Below are 19,052 nucleotides of genomic sequence, written 5' to 3'. Positions count from 1 at the left end.
CAACAATCAATTAAGCAATTACTGCTCAGTCATTATGTCACGTTGAACCGTTACACACCTCACACATGACTGTAAGCTGCAGGGGAAGGTCCTCCACCTTGACAAAGTCCTCCTCGTCAGACCTCTGGCTGGTGTTACCTGAACCGATCTCCTGTGTCAATGATAAGTTCATGATCAATCAGTGAAGGCAGTGCACAACCGTGGCGGTAAGGTCCAGTTAGTCTAGCCATCTCCAGCTTTAAAACTGTTGGCAGGAGAAATTGATTCTTGAGTGAAATCATACAGACAGTGTACCAGGGTTCCCACAGACATTGCAAAATGAAATTCAAGGACCTTTCCAAGCACTATTTTTTTATTTTAAAAGGGCATTTATAAAAAGAAAAAGTCTGATCCAATATTTATGGCTTAAAACCTATTTCCGACAATTAGTTACACTTTAAATGACATTTTTTATTTCTTGATTCAGAACAATCTTATCATGGATGAAAAAAACTTTCAATGCGAATGGTTGATTTGAATTTCAAGGACTTTTTAAGCACCTTGTTAAAAATGGGCTGTTTCAAGGAATACCAGGCCTTGACTTTTCTTTCTTTTTTAAATCAAGCACTTTAAGGCACTTCAAGGACTTTGTGCGAACCCTGGGGTACATGTCTCTGTGTATTCCACTGTTGAATCCCTGTGTTTTATGATGAACAAAAACACGACAATGTCAGAAAACTGGCTGAGGATTTGGGATGTTATTTGGCCAGCTACAATCCTTTACAGTCTCTGCTCAGTTGACTATACGTATATATATCTAATAGATACCTTTTAATTACACAAAGAAAATACTACCTGGCTATAGCTTGTGTTATAGCAGCATCGACCGGCAACGAGAGGCATGAGAAGTGGAGCCTGTGAGAGCTTGTAGACTTACATCAACGTTGACCATGACAGGCGAGTCGGTGTCGGGACTGCTGGTGGCAGTTGAACCCTTGGAGGCCGTGGTGTAGGACTCTGTAGCAGCCACTCTGCCTCCCTCCCCCTCAGGGCCTCGGTCGTCCTCCACCATGGCTTTGTCCTCTGCCACCTCAACAGACTTAGACTCTGACTTATTGCTCTTCACTATACAGGAGAGTAGAGGTGGGTGTGTGAGGAGGAAGCAAAGTGTTAGATGGAAATGTGAAAAGGAAGATGTCAGAGGGGCTGATAACAAACTAACTTAAAGCGACGCGAGTTCCCGTCTTCTCCAGAGTCCGACGAGAAGATAGATACCAATCTCCTCTCTGTGCGTTCAGTAGAAAGATATCCAGCTGCAAGTTAGCCTAGCTTAGCACAAATGAATGGAAGCGAATATGGACCACTAGCTGTTGGCCAAAAACACCTCTCCCCCCGGAGGTTTAAGCTAGTGGTCCGTATTCCACTTCCATTCATTTGTGCTAATCTAGGCTAGCTTGCAGGCGGATAGCTTTCTACTGATGCACAGAGAGGAGATTGGTATCTATCTTCTTGTCAGACTCTGGAGAAAACGATAAATGCATGTCCGTGTTCCTTTAAATCAGAATAATGACTATTTCATTATGGTGGCAGGAAGACTTGTGACAAAGTGACTCACCATCACTCTCTGGACAATCCTGATCTGATCTTGTGTCTCGGCTTCCGTTTGCGGCAGCTCCCTGAAAACAAACGCAACAATCAGTCTAAGAAAATGCTGTTTACTAACATAAGCCTCGGCTACAATGCTGTTTACTAACATAAGCCTCGGCTACAATGCTGTTCACTAACATAAGCCTCGGCTACAATGCTGTTCACTAACATAAGCCTCGGCTACAATGCTGTTCACTAACATAAGCCTCGGCTACAATGCTGTTCACTAACATAAGCCTGGGCTACAATGCTGTTCACTAACATAAGCCTGGGCTACAATGCTGTTCACTAACATAAGCCTCGGCTACAATGCTGTTCACTAACATAAGCCTCGGCTACAATGCTGTTTACTAACATAAGCCTCGGCTACAATGCTGTTTCACTCGAGCGCTGACCTGCTGCTCGGCCAGCTCGTCACCACTGGCCTGCAGTGAGGTCTGGACGTCCACAGGTCCCGCCTCAAACTCCTCCACTTCCTCCGTCTCGTCCTCTCCACTGCCGTAGTTAGTCAGGGCCTGGGTCTCTGCTTTGGACAGGCCTGTGCGACAAAATCATGCACATATCTATCCGTTAACAGGGGTTAAACTGAGCTGTTAAACCTCATAGCCCGTCATCCTGGCCAGAGCTTTGTTTAAAAGAAGCACTGTGTTGCCGTCAGCACAGAGAAAAGCACAGTGGGAGTGAAAGACAAAGAAAAATAAAACGAGTAAAGGAGATGAAAGGGAGAAATAGTTCAAATGACATCAGTGCTTCTGCGGTCTGCTGCCTGCTATAAGTGTTATAGATAATGTAAAGCTTAGGAAACAATGACATTATCAGGACTTTCAAGTACTTTCCCAAGCACAATTCTTCATTTTAAAAGGGCATTTAAAAGGATACAATTCACTTTTAAATGCTGTTTTTGATTGAAAGAAATCTGATCCGATATTTATGGCGTAAAAAGAATTTCCGACAATTAGTTACAATTTAGATTAAAAAAATTAAAACTATATTTCTTTTTAAGCACCTTATTAAAAAATGGGCTGGTTTCAAGGAATTTCAGGCCTTGACTTTTTTCTTTCTTCCAAAAATCAAGCACTTTAAGCACTTCAAGGACCTTGTGCATTATTTAGTAGTCTATGGTACAAAACCTTATTATTGGAAGAGAGATCAACTTTGATAACAGGAGAACATTTTTATGGAATCACTCACTGATAGAAAGAGGCATTCCCTCTCCATCATCTTCCTCGTTCTCCATATCCTCCATGTCCTCCTCTACCTCTGAGGCCTCACTGCTCCTGCTGTCCCTCCTCTCCGTCACCACAGGACCAGCACCCTGCTCCGTCTCATCTCGGTCCTGGAGGAGAGAGGCAACGTTAGCCCAACACTGGATAAGTAATGTAGTGTGTGTGTGGCATTTGCCATTTCATTAGCATCAAGACAAACCTTGTCTTCATCCAGGTATGCTGGAGAAAAGGACTTCTCGCCGTCGGCCATTTTACTCTCCTAAAGGGAGGGACACGTAAATGTCCAGGGGTTCCAAATGGATGGATTACAAAAAAGAATTGTCATCTAATTTGTCGTTAGCCTCATACGATAATTGCTATTTTTTCAAGATTTTTGGAAAAGAAAAAACGAATTTTCCAGCAAATGTGTTCAATTTATATTTTGAAAATAAGTTCCACAAGGTGTATCAACAAGTTTGCAAAAGGGCGGCTAGGTGGCGCAGTGGGCAAGGCGCTCGCCACCAACGCAGGAGATGCTGGGTTCGAGCCCAGCTCTCGGCGTTGCTACCAGCTTGGCTGGTCGTTCATACTAATACAATTGGCAGTATTAGGGGGTGGGAAGCTGGTGGGTGGGGATCGGACGTTGTGGACAAAGACTCCTACAGGTCGGTTGGTGCGCCTGCGCAGTAGAATCAGGAAGCGACGAGGGCAGCGTGTCCCTCCCACGCAGACCTGTGCAGGTGAAAAGATGCGACGGCTGCCTCCTCGAGTACCGGAGGGGACACGTGATGTAAGGCTTCGTCCACATTGCAGCCGGCTTGTGGGAGGCATGGCCTAACAACGGTCGAGACAGGGGAGGGTAGAATTGGACGATGCGAAATTGGGGACGGGAGAAAAAATTTAAAAATGGGGAGAAAAAAAATTATAAAGTTTGCAAAAATACAAAAACCCAACAACCATTGGGTAACAAAATAAGGGGACTTTTAACACTTTGGTTGCCTAAGGTTAAATTCATGATATACCATAGATTGCCAGCGCTATTTGTCTATGGAGAAAGTCCCCTTCTTTGCAGGGCTATAACTTTTTAAATTCTATTGCTACATTGCCATTATTAGGGCCCATTCAAAGTCCTATATGTATTGTTCATTGTGTAGCAACGTTAAACTTTTTCATTCACATATTCATAGTAAAGTATGGTCTAATGTATAAGTATGTTTTCATCTCCGGGCGGCTAGGTGGTGTAGTGGGCAAGGCACTCGCCACCAGTGTGGAGACGCTAGGATTCGCGTGTTCGAATCCAGCTCTCCACATTGTTTTCAGTTTAGCTGGTCGTCCGCAGTAATACACATTGGCCGTATTACGGGGAGGGAAACTGAAGGGTGGGGATCGGGCGTTGTGAACAAGCGACTCCTACAAGTCGGTTGGTGCGCCTGCGCAGTAGAATCAGGAAGTGTCGGGGGCAGCGTGAGCCTCCCACGCGTTACTCCTCGACACTGAGAGATCGAGCTGTGCAGGTGAAAAGATGCGACTGCTGTTACCTCAAGTACCGGAGGGGACTTGTGCTATGTATGACTTAGTCCACATTGCAGCCGGCTTGTGGGAGGAAAGAAACAGCGTTCGTGACAGGGGAGGGTTGAATTGGATGATACGAAATTGGGATGGGAGAAAATATAGAAAAATGGGAGAAAAGGTGGATCAAAAAAAAAGTATGTTTTCATCTCTTTCTGCAGCTTTCTCCAGAACGTGATATATAGCCCCAAATGCATTATATTGATGATGAAATACAGTTTGATGGCAATCAGCGCGATATAAAAAATTCCAACTAGACGTACTTCTAGAAGTTACTACACGTCATCTGATGTTGACCGGATGGGCGAGGGGGCGTTTATAATTCCGTGGGCAGCGTTATACCAATCATCTAATGTGGGTCAAATGTTGATAATAGCAGTTAGTATCGAAGACGGTAACGTTACACGCTGAAACTCACCCCAGTCTCCGCGCGCCGTTGGGCGATCATCGTCGAGTAGAAATCTTATCATTATGGGATATATTTTTACCCGGTCCATCTCCAGCTTGTATAATGGTATATACGTCCAAATCATGTTGTTTATCGAGTTATTGCCAATCGATCACCGTGTAGCGTGACGAGCCAGAGTCCCATGAACTATAGCGAGCGCCCGGAAGTACTACGGTCGTCATGACAACCTCTATTCAACATCCTGTTTGGCGATTGCGCCGATCGGCCACCAGATGGCGCTCCTGAACCGCCAGAGAGCTCAGTGGGTCCTGCTGGTGGATCTCAGGCCAGCGGAGGGGACATTATGAATCCGATCGCAGATTTTTTAAATATTGATATAAGGACGCTGTACAGCGTCCCCCGGCAACTTGAGCATGGCCAGCAATGACGTGAAAAGACGTTTCATGGCAGTCAAAGTGTTAAACAAAATATGTTGTGACTTAGGAATTTTTTCCTCGTACATACATACATGTCATACACTAGGCAGTTGTTATACTTGCCTAAGTCATGCGATCGCCGTCTGTGTATGTAATGTTAAAATGCACAAGTCACACGAGTGAGTACGGCAAATGGGGATTTGTTTTTAATGTAACAAGCGTTCTGATTGGCTGAGGACATAGGCACTAAGCCAGGGCGATGCAGCAGTCTGAGGAGAGTACAGTTAGGCAGAGATCTCAATTTGGGCAAAAAATTACTTAGCCAATTATCGTATGAGGCTAACGTTGTGTTATAAGCTCAGTTTAAAGTCTTATGTGTCATTATGTGCACACAGTAAAAGCCACACACACCTCTGGTTTGTACTTAGTGTTGTTGGGTGGACCTGCCCTCCTCTTGCTCTTGGCCGCTGTGGCGTTGCTGCTGTTGCTGTCCAGGTCTTGCATGAGCCTGAAGAACGCCAGCTCGTTGAAGAGGATCTCCGAGATCTCCACCACGAGGTCTTCTCCACAGTCCTTCAGGGTACGGCCTGCAAATTTACTCAATGAGTCCTGGGGGGGGGGGAGCAATACAGAGGTGTTAGAAACAGCTAGATGAAATTCAAGGACTTTTAAGTACTTTTCCAAGCACTGTTTCTAATTTTCAAGGATGTTACTCGAAGGATACAATTCACTTTTAAATGCTGTTTTTTAAAGCATCTTCTAGCAAGCTAGAGCATCACACGCGAAGAAATTAGGAAAAGCAGTTGGAGCGCGCGAGACAGCGACTCATCAGATTTGATTAAAACAGGGGGGAAAAAACGATTTGAACAATTTGATCATGGATGTACAAAACATTCAATGCGAATGGTTGATTTTTTTATAATCAAGCACTTTAAGCACTTCAAGGACCTTGTGCGAACCCTGTAGAAAGGTTATACTTAAAATAACGTTCATGGATTTTAACCCTGATCTATGAGTCATCTCCAGTGGCCCTGGAGGAGCTCCTACCTGCAGTATGCCTCCCAACTGTCTGTGGAAGAAGCGGACAAACTCCTTGTTCTCGTCATTCTGCTGGGTGAAGGTCAGGACCATACGCCGCACAGAGTGCAGCAGCTGGTAGGAACACACCTCGTCCATGTGCTCCTGGTAGCATTATGAGAAACAACAGTGATTATCACAGGTCTCTCCTTCTTTGATCACTTGGTTATCAGGGCTGTCACTTTTTTTACTTTTATTTTTTAAGATTTTATTTATAGCATTTTCAGCTTTTTTTTTTGGTCAACACAGGACCTTCTGGCCACGCAGGACAGATAGAGGAGAGAGGGTGAAACGGGATGAAAAGAGGGAAGACATGCCGCATATGGCCACCGGGTCGGGGAATCGAACCCGGGGCAACCGCTTCGCGACTCAGCGCGCTATGTGGTGTGCTACTGGAGCGCCCCCTCAGGGCTGTCACTTTAACCAAAAATCTAGTTTGAACGAATCCAAAAGTAGAGTATGTTCAAATTAATTTGATTAGTGATGATTAGTGGTTCGGATAGTTCGTAGTTGTGGGTGAGAGAACGAGCGAGCGAGAAAGTGCCAGAGAAGCCTTGTGAGAGAGAGAGAGAAACGGAGCTGCGGCTACCAGGCAGACAGCGTTTGAAATGACAGACATTCTTTTATTCATCATGGTGGATTACAATACTCTGGTGAGTGTTGTGTCCGTATGATTTGGCTATTCTGCACAGACAGCAGAGCAGCAGTGCCTGGCAACTAGTCTGTCTTACAGCGCTGCACTCTCCAGCTCTCAGTTTGGGCGTAAAGAAAGGAGAGAGAGGCAGACAGAGCAAACATAAAGGAAGGAGAGAGAGGCAGACAGAGCAAAGGGAACTAGTCACTAAAACATAAAGGAAGGAGAGAGAGAGAGGCAGACAGAGCAAAGGGAACTAGTCACTAAAACATAAAGGAAGGAGAGAGAGAGAGGCAGACAGAGCAAAGGGAACTAGTCACTAAAACACATCATTACAGTTCCAATATTTTAATTTTCACCAGGTTCAAACTATAGTTTCTAATAAAAAGTGACAGCCCTGCCAGTTATCCTGAAGCAGCACTGTGTTGCTTTTCCTACCTTGAGGAAAGGAATGACCTCCGTCATGATGGCTTTGATCTGCCGATCCAACTCCTGGGTGTCAATCTGAGGGCAGCGCACGTCACTAGACGCACCTCCGGCTCCCAAGAGACAAGAGCCTAATCAAGCACAAACAGAATCACTCATAGATTTCGGAAGACGTCAGAACCAAATTAAACTGTTCCATACACATGCACAGGTGTAATCAAAAAGTTATATATAATTTAATTCAGCCAAAAATCACAAATCGCCGCTCTCTGTTCACGATCCTCCAATCACAACTGAGTTTGTCAGAGGGAAGCAACAGTTGTGATTGGAGGATCAAGAAAAGAGGGCAGGGTTTGAGATTAAAAGGTATTATAGATAACATTCAGCAACTAGATGTCGCACTAGAGCACCAGAATATAATTTATCCAATCAGGTGCATTCCACATAGGGGGAATGGGAAGTAGGGAGGTGGGGGCAATACTTTTATTCCGCACCTTTCTAAAAAGCTCTTTGAATGTATTATTTAAAAATATATATTAATAATAAAGTGATTACTCTACATGAAAATGTTATCTATAGCACCCTTTCACTACCACACTACAGACGGTAGGGTTAACCCTTTGTCGTGTGGCAGTGAAATGGTTAACCTTCTGTATTGTCGCCGTGAAAGGGTTAACCCTTTGGTAGTGCGGTAGTGGAAGGGTTGTGGAGGAGCATGTGATCGTGTTGTAACACAGTGAGACAGGATTCAGTAAGCTGGGTACCTTCCGCAGGCGGAGCAGAGCTAGCAGAGGGACGCTCAGCGTTAGAGGCCTCAGAGCCAGCTGCAGTGTTGGCGTGGCAGGGGCTAAACTCAGCGTTAAGCTTCATGCGCTCATACTGCCTCATTCTGGCCAGAGCCTTGTCTATATGAATCACCGTGTTGCCTGGCGAAACAGCACAGAGAGAGAGAGAGAACAGGGGGGAGCGGGAGAGAAGCGAATCAATAAGGCGGGAGAGGAGAGGAAAACGGCACAGGGGATATTAGCAGGTAGAGTCTAGATCCCACAGCTGGCTTTGTGGCTAGAGGTCACGAAGCGACAATTCCAGTGGAAATGTCCTTCCGGGCTATGGGATCTAGAGACGCCGACTTATTAGCGCGTCCACAGGGTCAAACCGGGCCGGCCAGGGCTTTCTCATTAGCTGTAATGTTAAGTTCCATTAACCTCATGGACTATCTTTATTATTATTCTTTATTTGTTTTATTCTATATATTTTTGGGCTTTTTCTGTATTTTCACCCATCCCAATTTAGTCGTTATGCCAATTCCCTTCCTGGTCGTTGCGCGCGTTGCCCCACTGTCGGCCTGGGGAGGGTGTAGAACTACCACATGCCTCCTCTGATACATGTGGAGTCAGCCAGCCGCTTCTTTTCACCTGACAGCGAGGACTCTCACTGGGGGAACGTAACGCGTGCGGAGGTTCACGCTATCTCCCCCAGATCCCCTCCCTGCTGAACAGGCGTCCCGACCGACCAGTTAGGAGTCAAAGTTTACAACGACCAGGACACATAACCCCACCGGCTTCCCACCCACTAACGCTGCCAATTGTGTTAGAAGGGACAACTGACCAAGCCGGAGGTACCGCTGACAGCTGGATTAGATCCCAGAGTATCTGCCGTGGTAGGCGAGTGCTTAGTCCACTGCGCTACCCAGCCGCCCCCGACCGTCTATTTGTTGTGGTTATGTGCTTTTGATCTCATGCAGTAAACGTAATGGTCCTGCCCAGGCAAACCCCACTTGGCCCCGCTTTAGGAAGTGGCTGGTAACGAGTACCGGTACAGGGTTTGGCAACAGGTTTGGCTCATAAGCAAAGCAGATGATTTAAAATGCTGGCGTATGAGGTCAACTGTTTTGCAAAGCGTCAATGCCTTTTTGTGTGTGTGTGTAATGTTTACCAAGGTCATCGTTAGCAAAGGGTTCCAGGTTGGAGGAGTTGGACACGGTGCTGTCGTTATCCGCAGAGTCTCCCACAATCCTCCTCTTCACAGAGTTCAGCTTCAGGCGCACGTTCTTCTCCGACGCCTCCTGAGGAAACAGGAGCCGCACACGTTAACCCTTTCACTACCACACTACAGAAGGTTAACCCTTTCACTACCACACTACAGAAGGTTACAGAAGGTTAACCCTTTCACTACCACACTACAGAAGGTTACAGAAGGTTAACCCTTTCACTGCGACAATACAGAAGGTTAGCCCTTTCATTACCACACTACAGAAGGTTAACCTTTCACTACCACACTACAGAAGGTTAACCTTTCACTACCACACTACAGAAGGTTAACCCTTTCACTACCACACTACAGATGGTTGACCCTTTCACTACCACACTACAGACGGTTAACCTTTCACTACCACACTACAGATGGTTAACCTTTCACTACCACACTACAGATGGTTAACCTTTCACTACCACACTACAGATGGTTAACCCTTTCACTACCACACTACAGAAGGTTACAGAAGGTTAACTCTTTCACTACCACACTACAGACGGTTAACCCTTTCACTACCACACTACAGAAGGTTAACCTTTCACTACCACACTACAGAAGGTTAACCCTTTCACTACCACACTACAGAAGGTTAACCCTTTCACTACCACACTACAGAAGGTTAACCTTTCACTACCACACTACAGAAGGTTAGCCTTTCACTACCACACTACAGAAGGTTAACGGTCTGTAGTGTGGTAGTGAAAGGGTTAACCTGCTGTAGTGTGGTTGTGAAAGGGTTAACCATTTGTCATGTGGCAGTGAAAGGGTTAACCTTCTGTATTGTCGCAGTGAAAGGGTTAACTATTTGGTGGTGTGGTAGTGAAAGGGTTAACACACATCACACAACAATACATTTCCACATTGCTCATTGTGTCTAGACTGTGGGATGATGGAGGACACATGGATCATCCCCACCGACAACTCATCCCCACCTCCCCTGAAGAGTCCCAAGCAGAATAGGAGAAATCACTGGCGTATAAATACAATAGACCGAGACAAAGGAGCTTCATCCTGCCATTCTCCTATAACACGGAGAATTAGACATTTCATCCATCACACAGGAACAAAGGAGTTATTTAGAAAGACAAAAGGCCTGGCTTCCAATTAGCAGAACCCAAGGGACCCCGGCGTGAGAACAAAGAACACACGTCTGATCTGGCGAAGAGCTTCAGAGGGATGGAGGGGCCATTTCTCACCGACAGGCTTTTGAAGCGACAAGAGGAATTAAAAAACAATGGGGGTGGAGGGTGAGGAAGAGAGAGAGGGGGGGGGGGGGGGGGGGGGGGGGGGGGCGAAAGAGAGGGAGAAAGATGACGGGATGCAAGGAGACGTAGTAGTGTACACTGTAAATATATGACCGTCTGAGAGTTAAATCCCTTTTATTGTATTGTATGTGATCCGATACTGTGTACCGTAATGCTATTTGGAATTATTTTTATATGTTGGAATATTGGAATATATTTTTAATGTATGCTACTATAATATTATGTATGCATGTAGTGTTTGGTTGTGTGTGGACCCCAGGAAGACTAGTTGTTGCTGCTGCGGTGAAGACTAATGGGGATCCGTAATAAAGATAAAGACGAGGGAGAAATAAGAGAACGAGTGATGAATTGGGAGGAGGGGGGGGGGAGATACGGAAGAAGATAAAGCGTCGAAGAGAGAGAGAGACGGATGCACCCGGACCACTTCATCACTTCCCACACCGGAATCCAAGTAATAAAACTGTTAAACATCGTCCGAGAAGAGAGAGAGGAAAGAAAGGGGTCTCTTTCGTACCGCGTCGCTGGTGGCCAGACTCTCGCTGGGCGTCAGCTCAGACTGGGAGCCCGTAGCCCACGCCATGGGTCTCAACCTCAGGGAGGACGGCTGATCCTCAGCCACACTCTTCTCCGTCAGATGCCCCGTCACAATGTCCTGGAGGACATATACACGGACAGGCCGGTTGTACCATGGCTACAGGTTGTCATAGTAACTATAACCATGACTAGTGAATCAAATAATCAAACTGTCAAAGAGGACATCTACACTAGATTCACACAACGGTCAAACATAATGAATGAATTGTATTTATATCAATTCAGGGTTCCCAGACATTGCAAGCACTATTTTTCATTTAAAGGGGCATTTAAAAGGACCCAATTGACTTTTAAATGCGTTTTTTTTTATTGGAATCTGAAATCTGATCCAATATTTAGGGCTTAAAACCTATTTTCGACAATTAGTTACACTTTAATAAAAAAAACATTATTTCTTGATTCAGAACTTTTTTATCATGGATGAACAAAACTTTCAATGCGAATGGTTGATTTGAATTTCAAGGACTGTTTAAGCACCTTGTTAAAAAAAATTGTCTGTTTTCAAGGAATTCCAGGCCTTGACTTTTTTTTTTTTCGAAAATCAAGCACTTTAAGCACCTCAAGGACCTTGTGCGAATCCTGATTTATATAGCGCTTTTCTAGATATAGCGATTCACAATGTAGGGTGGAAATGGCCTTCTTCACCACCACTTCTGAGCTGTAGCCCCTACACTCACCTGTAAGGAGTAGAGTGCCCGTTGGCGCAGGTAGTCCGTGTTGAGCAGCTGAAGCTCATGGAAAAGCTCGATAAGGAAGTGAGGTCGGGACTCGTTCTGTGAGATCAGGGTGGCCACCTCTGAGTAGATGGTCTCCCTCAGCGCCTCAAACAGTGAGAAATCACTGCTCGCATCTGCAGGGTAAACACAGTATAGTCTTGAGGTTATGACAAACACAAGAGTGTCAGCCATTACAAATGAAAAGTTTAAAAAGGTATAGCTCTGATTTACCCTAGCCCTATTTCTTACATATGAATGAATCTTTTATTTCTTACATGATTTAATAAAAATAACAAAACAAAGAATAAAAAAGACAAACAACGAAAAATATACATATCACTGTTTGAAAAGGAGTAGGAAGAAGCCTAAGCTTATCATGCCCTACCCTTATCCACCACTTCCAATTGGGAACATTAATTAATACTTAGTTAAATTATATAATGGAGAATAATATCCACTACCTCCGGATAGTTAGCCACACAAACTAACTCAAAGGTAATGGAGTCAAGCTCCTATCTGTACAAGCTGACTGAAATCCACTCCACAGTGCACACAAAGTGGATTTCAGTCAGCGTCAGACAGCTGGTACAAACAGGAGCTTGACCCCATTGAATTTGCATTAGTTTATGGCTAAATAGCCAGAGCTCGTATGAGGAACATGATGTGGTGAGAAAGGACTCTACCAATCAACATAATCACCTAGCCATAGCCACCTTCATTTCACTTCATGTCTCGTGTATGTATGTGACAAATAAATCTCTTGAATCTTGAATCTTACTCCCATACTAACTTGGGAACTGGTTTAAGTCAATAGCGTGGGCATGGAATGCTTTAAGGTAAAAACCAGCCACATTTGAAATAGTTAAACACAATAAAACAATGACACGTTAGCAGGTAGTTTAAAACATGCATGGTTGCAGGGTGAGTTTACCTGGTGCTTCAGTGCATGCAATTCTGTTAGAGAGGAAGGGTGTTCTCCAAGCATACGCTGTGAGTAAAAAATAAAATCATAGTGACAAACAAAGGAAATGAACCCAAAATAAAAAATAAATGTGAAGTCACTGGTGATATGAAAAAAAATTGTGGAACGTAGGTAAATTCAATTAAAATTGAGGGATAAAAATGGTATAATTAAGACAAACACAAAACATCTGGAGGTAAGAAAATGATAGTCTTTTAAAGTTTTGATAGTAAAGTCGGACTGAAAATGAAAGCTGCAAAAATTTATTATAATTCAAAAGGCCAATCAAAAACTATGCTGTGATCGATTCACTGATTCACTGAATTACAAGTTTCATACTTTTTTTTGTCAATGGACCTATCCCAAACCCGCCTTCTTGATCCTCCAATCACAACTGTTGATTTCAAACCAAGGGGGTAGGCTGGTAAAGCTATGCCTCCTAAAGTGTGAAAACGGAAGTACAGGAAGTACCGGCTACAGGCTTTCCGGTTTCGACAAAACAATTATAGAAACGTGTGAAGTGCACAATATTTCCTCGTTTAAACCACTGCCACGGCTTTGCCTGAAGAATTTACTACATGACCGGGACGTTCTAGCTTGTTTGCAGACAGGATTCGGGAAGTTTGGTCCGTTCTGAGGCAGCTTCCAGGGGAAGTACATACACCGGAAATTCTACCCCATACACACGTTCGGCCGTAGTGCTTTACCAGTCAGTTTTGTATGAAAGTATTCTGTACTTCTGTATGACAACTATTAAAGAAACTTGTCTTTATCTCACGGAGGAGATAAAACTGGGAACGAGGTTACCAAGGGGGGGATGTGAGTGTGGGGACAGAAAGTAACAAAACATCATTTAAATATAACATTCTCTTAAAAATAATGCTTTGAACGCATGCGTTAATGACACGTTGATATAAAGAAAATTAAGAGAATTATCGCCAGCAGAATTTCAATCCGACTTTACAGGCATAGAAAAGCATCTTCAGTAGGCTCACTGCATATAATTTCCAGCGCATTGTGCTTATGCCTTCAGAATGGGAGCTGGTGATGAGTCAGAAGGACCTAAAGCGAGGGTCATAACTTCTGTACCAGAGGAGAGGTCGTTGGGCTTGTTGCCAGGCTTGGCCTTGCTGTCCAGTTTCTCCCGAGTCAGCTTATCCAGCAGACTCTGGTTCTGGTCCTTCTGACGAGGCTGCGCTGCCCTCTCCTGGCCAAAGTCTGCAGTGCTGCTCACACTGTCGCTCTCCTGGCCTGAATGTACAAAGCAAAAGAGAGACCTGTAATAAGAGACCTTTCTGGAAAATAAATCTTCAAATTGGTTGTAAGAAGCCATGAGAAAGTTGGCACCATATGGAATCATATCTACTCATTTGCAATAAACAATCTTTGAATAAATTATGTCTCATAAAAAGATGCAGCAATGCTTGGGTTGATACCATTAGTTATACAAATTTGGTGCAAAGCCAACCCATTTATTACCACTCAAGAATTGAAAAGAATCTCTAGTTATCCGAGTTGGTGCAGAACTTCAGAGCTAACATCGCTAATGATATATAAGTATAATAACTCCACTTATTTTCAATCTACCTAGGCAAGCCATACATCCACTGAATGGCCCCAGGTCGCTGGTTTGTGGTTGTAAAGGTTCATGAGGCTGTGATTATCCTAGAGGTCACAATAGGTCATTATATACAGTGAGGTCAAGTTAAAAAGAAAATGGGGTCACTGCATTGAAATGGCTACTCGCATCACGCATTAATACAATCACGAGTCTCCGCTTTAAAATGGCGGAATTACCCTTTAAAACCATATCCAATTTCTAGACTGTTTAGGGACCCCAGTATGCCGAAATAAGCAACTATATAATCCTTAGAAAAAGACAATAACATCTGTACTGCATACAAAAAAACAGCATGGCTTTGCCCCAAAACTGCATGGGACTAACGTAAATTGGACGTGGCTGTAAAGGATTTACATTGAACCCATTTTCATTCAGAAACCTTGAGGCGAGAGCTCTTTAGGGACCCCTTTGAAAATGCTGATGCCCATTTCCCCCCTCATCAAAATGTAGCTAGACTGGAGGATCTTGAGGTTTTTCAGTGTATATAATGTAAACAAAATTTATATAATGACAGCACTGCTTGGGGAGCTCCAGTAGCTCACCACGTACCGCGAGTGCTATTTCAGCGCCGTGGACAACCGTGCTCGTCACGGATCTGGGGCTGAGCGAGTTCGAATCCCGGACTGCAGCCGTGCCTTTCCCAGAGTGTCTTCCCCCCCATCTGAACCCTTTCAGCCTGCTTCTGTCGGTCGAACTTGACCAAGTATAAATGCGATAAACGTATAAAAGAGCCAGGGAAATGGCCAAAGTTTAAAAAAAAAAAAAATGACAGCACTGCTTATAGCCATCTGAGAGCACCACAGGCAGAGAGAGAGTGTGTGTTAGCAGGCAGTGGGTCTCCACGGCGAGCAGGGTGTGAGTGGCTTGAAGGTCGTGCGTCATCTTGATAAGGATTGCATTAGCAGAATGGTCAGAGAGAGAGAGTTTGACACCACTAGAAACAGACGTTTAATGTGTGTGAAGGGTGAACAGCGGTTGCCATGACAGCGTGTCACATGGCAACAAGAAGAGGGGCAGGGCCTGTCATTGCTATGCCGAGATGATAATGATGATGATGATTATTATGTGAGTTAGAACAGGACACAGCGTGATACAAGCAGACGTGGAGAGAGAGACTAGAGAATGGGTAACATCTGAGGCTTTTGTTTATGTAATAAACAACGATTCCAAGAAAGGTACTACGCTGTCCAGTGTCGAATTCTTAGGTTTACGGATTGCATTAAAGGGGAATGACAAAGATTGTACAGCCAGTATGATAAGACGTCAAAGAAATAAACACAACGCAGAACTACACAAGCCAACAGATGAAGAGGTGATACTGGCTGATTGATCAAAATCTAACACTGGTGAGCTACAATAGCATGACCCGTGTCAGTATCCGCATCTACAGACTCCTCAAGATCTCTAGTTTCATATGATACCACTGCCTTCACACTTAAGGAAATGGACCCACGTGACTAGAGCCTATGAAAGATGGCTTATCAAGTGGACCTGCCAGCAGTTTGGTTTTGAGAACACACACGAGTAAAAACACCACCACATGTCTGCATTGTGCTTTTGTCAGGGTGAAGGGTGTTTAGCATAAGAGATTTCACAGCTATAGGCTGGTGTTTATTTATCGTTTTGTTTATATCTCTACACCCTCAAAATAAAGACATTTTATACACAACCCAAAAATAGAGCCTGGACCTGAATTTTAATACATTTACATATTCCCTAAATATATTTCCCCCCTTTCCCTTTCACTTAATTAAAAAAGGTTTAAATGTTTATCTACGTGTCAAAAACAGGCACAAACGGGAGGAAGGTGTTAACTGTGGGAAACATGTGCATTGAATGGTGTGTTGAAAAAACTGGTGAAGATTCAACAAAGGGATAGTTGGCAGGTGGCGAGTGCCTATGTGCCAAGTGGTGCCGATCCAACTGGGCTTATTATAAGCTAGAAAGGAAGAAGAGTGCTGAAATAATTGCTTTTTAAGTCTTTCCCTGATTGAGGATTTATTTGGTTGAATTAAACTTGTCAGGTCAAACCTATAGATGATGATAGTTGGATTACTTAAAGGTGGACTAGGCGATTTCAGAGAAATGAATGAGCTGACGATATCCGGCAGAAATAGAGAAGACTTGTGCAATGTTTTTACCAAGCATCGTGTGCTATGAGCGCGCTACAAACACTTCTCCGCAGATACTTTTCAACGGGAAACGCGGTGGTGGAAGTTTTCCGGTGTGACCCCAGGAACACCAAGAGAGTGGTTGTTAAGATTGCCTGCCGATCAGAGGCCACATGGTTTAACCCTTTCACTGCCACATGACAGCAGGTTAACCCTTTCACTGAGACAATACACAGAAGGTTAACCCTTTCACTGCCACACGACAGCCGGTTAACCCTTTCACTGCCACACGACAGAAGGTTAACCCTTTACTACCGTCGGTTGTGTGATAGTAAAGGGTTAACCTTCTGTCATGTGGCAGTGATTAATGGATCATGGATTTCCATGAGGAAAGTGCTCCGGTATAACTGTGAATAACTGCTAATTAACACTTTGAGTGCCAACGACGGGATTTCTCGTCCTAACTCGCCATGCGTTGAGTGCCAATGATGAGGTTTCACGTTATTTAATCGTTATTTCTTTTATTAGCGATATCCATTCATTTTTCATCCATCCAGCCTGACGTTATCATTGGGAATGGCTCTGAGCTCAAAAAGGGCAAATACCGCCACCTATCGTTTCCCGGATGGTAATGCACATCATTGGATTGGATTGGGTGAAAAAGTGCATCAGAGAAAAACTCCGGTCCAGGGTTTCCCCATCTCTGGCAAGCAGTGTCTGTTACCACATTCACTGGGGAGGCTCGGAGAAGCTTTCGATTATGTGTTTCGGACTATAACGTTGGATCAATAAACGCGATCAATATTTGGAATGGCGATCAGGAATTGGATTAATCTTTTTGCAGAACATCTGATGTGAGGTAAGGACTCTATTTTACCAGTATTGGGTTAATCAGATGTTTTTTTCATAGCGATCACAACGTGTCTGTGTGTGTATGACGTTAGTGCTGACCAGGTCATGGATAATAGATTTTTCAGCCCGCTTCTCTAGCGTGCATAAGTACACATATACTATCGATAATCTAGCGTTTATTTGAAAACTATTCATAAATCAGCCGAAAAATGACAACGTGTTTTGTGTATTCCACTAAAGGGCTATTATCGCGGAATTTCTCTGAAATTACTAGGACTCTCCGAAACTATACTCGTATTCAAAACGGTATAAAACGGAAATGTACCAATAAAAAAACAATCCGTTTCGTACATGTTGACTGCAAGCAAGTCATTGATAAGCGAGGGGTGTTTTAGACCCATAATTTAAGATATAGTTTAAGCGTTCGCAAATATCCCCGACCTCTCATTGACTAAAGCGCTGGCACTCAAGGGGTTATCTGTGCAATGTGTTAAGCTAAAGGCTTCAACTCATCTTCCATTCATCTAAGAGCTCCAATGTATGCGCGTCAACCAAGCTTGCATAGAACTACAATTATTTTACTTTTAATAATTTTTTCCATTCAAAGAGTCAGTTAATTTAACTTCATTTAGTTGACTTAAATTAAAACAAATTGGAACTGAACTGAAAACCTTTGTGTGCTAAAAATACAGTAAGGTATTTAACACTTTACTACCACACTACCAAAGGGTTAACCCTTTCACTGCGACAATACAGAATGTTAACCCTTTCACAACCACACTACAGAAGATTAACCCTTTCACTACCACATTACAGAAGGTTAACCCTTTCACTACCACACTACAGTGTGGTAGTGAAAGGTTAACCCTCTGTAGTGTGGTAGTGAAAGGGTTACACCTGGGAGGGTACATTTACATGACATGTTTGTACCCCCTAGTAGACCAAATTGTTCCCCTACACTATGGGCTGGTGTGCCGGCATGTGTTCCTGCTTTCATCCACTACCTCCAGTGTTCTTGTTGTGCCCTTTGTTCCTCCTGCGTCGGCTCTTAGAGTTGGGCGTCTTGTCTCTGGAGGCCAGACTGGCCTGGGCGGAGGCCTTGCGTCCGGCCCTGAAGGTCTTGGTGACGGTGGTGGGGTCCGCGGGATCCGGCATGCTGCCGAAGCTCTCCTGGGAAGCCTGGTCGAAGGCCCGAGGCCGAGCGTGGCGATGGGCCCGGCCGGGTGCGGAGGGAGAGGCCTGGTGGTGCTCTGCATTGGCTGGGTGATTCTGACTGCTGTTTGTTTTGGAGGTGTTGAGCCATCCAGCGGGCCTGCACACAATAAATGTTGGAATGTTCAAAGTCATTTTTTGTATCAATATAGAACAATATTTTTTTACTGTCAAGCACATTTTTACATAATACCCAAAACTTGTCCTCTACATTTAACCCATCCTAACTAGCTAGGAGCAGTGGGCAGCCACAGTCCAGTGCATGAAGACCAACACCAGTTGTAACGCCAGTGCCTTGAGTAATGCCAACGACAACAGTAGTCA

The 19,052-nt window shown here is 44.2% G+C and overlaps 1 protein-coding gene across 13 annotated transcripts in view; it reads right to left on the bottom strand.

Moving 5' to 3' along the window:
• The window catches only part of pcm1 (pericentriolar material 1), a 70,333-nt gene that overhangs the window by 1,847 nt on the left and 49,434 nt on the right, over positions 1-19,052 (bottom strand). For 10 of the 13 annotated variants that reach the window (XM_084319321.1, XM_084319312.1, XM_084319318.1 and 7 more), the window contains exons 24-39: positions 18,521-18,828; positions 14,022-14,183; positions 12,903-12,959; positions 11,933-12,105; positions 11,176-11,313; positions 9,298-9,427; positions 8,127-8,288; positions 7,375-7,493; positions 6,273-6,407; positions 5,637-5,834; positions 3,052-3,111; positions 2,818-2,962; positions 2,022-2,164; positions 1,595-1,655; positions 917-1,104; positions 59-151 (exon numbers count right to left, since the gene is read on the bottom strand). In XM_084319321.1, coding sequence (XP_084175447.1) covers positions 59-151; positions 917-1,104; positions 1,595-1,655; positions 2,022-2,164; positions 2,818-2,962; positions 3,052-3,111; positions 5,637-5,834; positions 6,273-6,407; positions 7,375-7,493; positions 8,127-8,288; positions 9,298-9,427; positions 11,176-11,313; positions 11,933-12,105; positions 12,903-12,959; positions 14,022-14,183; positions 18,521-18,828 — 2,272 coding nt within the window. The remainder of the gene's footprint in view (positions 1-58; positions 152-916; positions 1,105-1,594; positions 1,656-2,021; positions 2,165-2,817; positions 2,963-3,051; positions 3,112-5,636; positions 5,835-6,272; positions 6,408-7,374; positions 7,494-8,126; positions 8,289-9,297; positions 9,428-11,175; positions 11,314-11,932; positions 12,106-12,902; positions 12,960-14,021; positions 14,184-18,520; positions 18,829-19,052) is intronic. The other 3 variants (XM_084319313.1, XM_084319314.1, XM_084319324.1) reach the window with 3 other exon arrangements.

This window comes from Notolepis coatsorum, assembly GCF_963971535.1.
Source record: "Notolepis coatsorum genome assembly, chromosome: 7".
Lineage (NCBI taxonomy): Eukaryota > Metazoa > Chordata > Actinopteri > Aulopiformes > Paralepididae > Notolepis > Notolepis coatsorum.
Note: the sequence above shows the minus strand (reverse complement) of the source record. Positions and strands in the feature narration are given on the sequence as shown.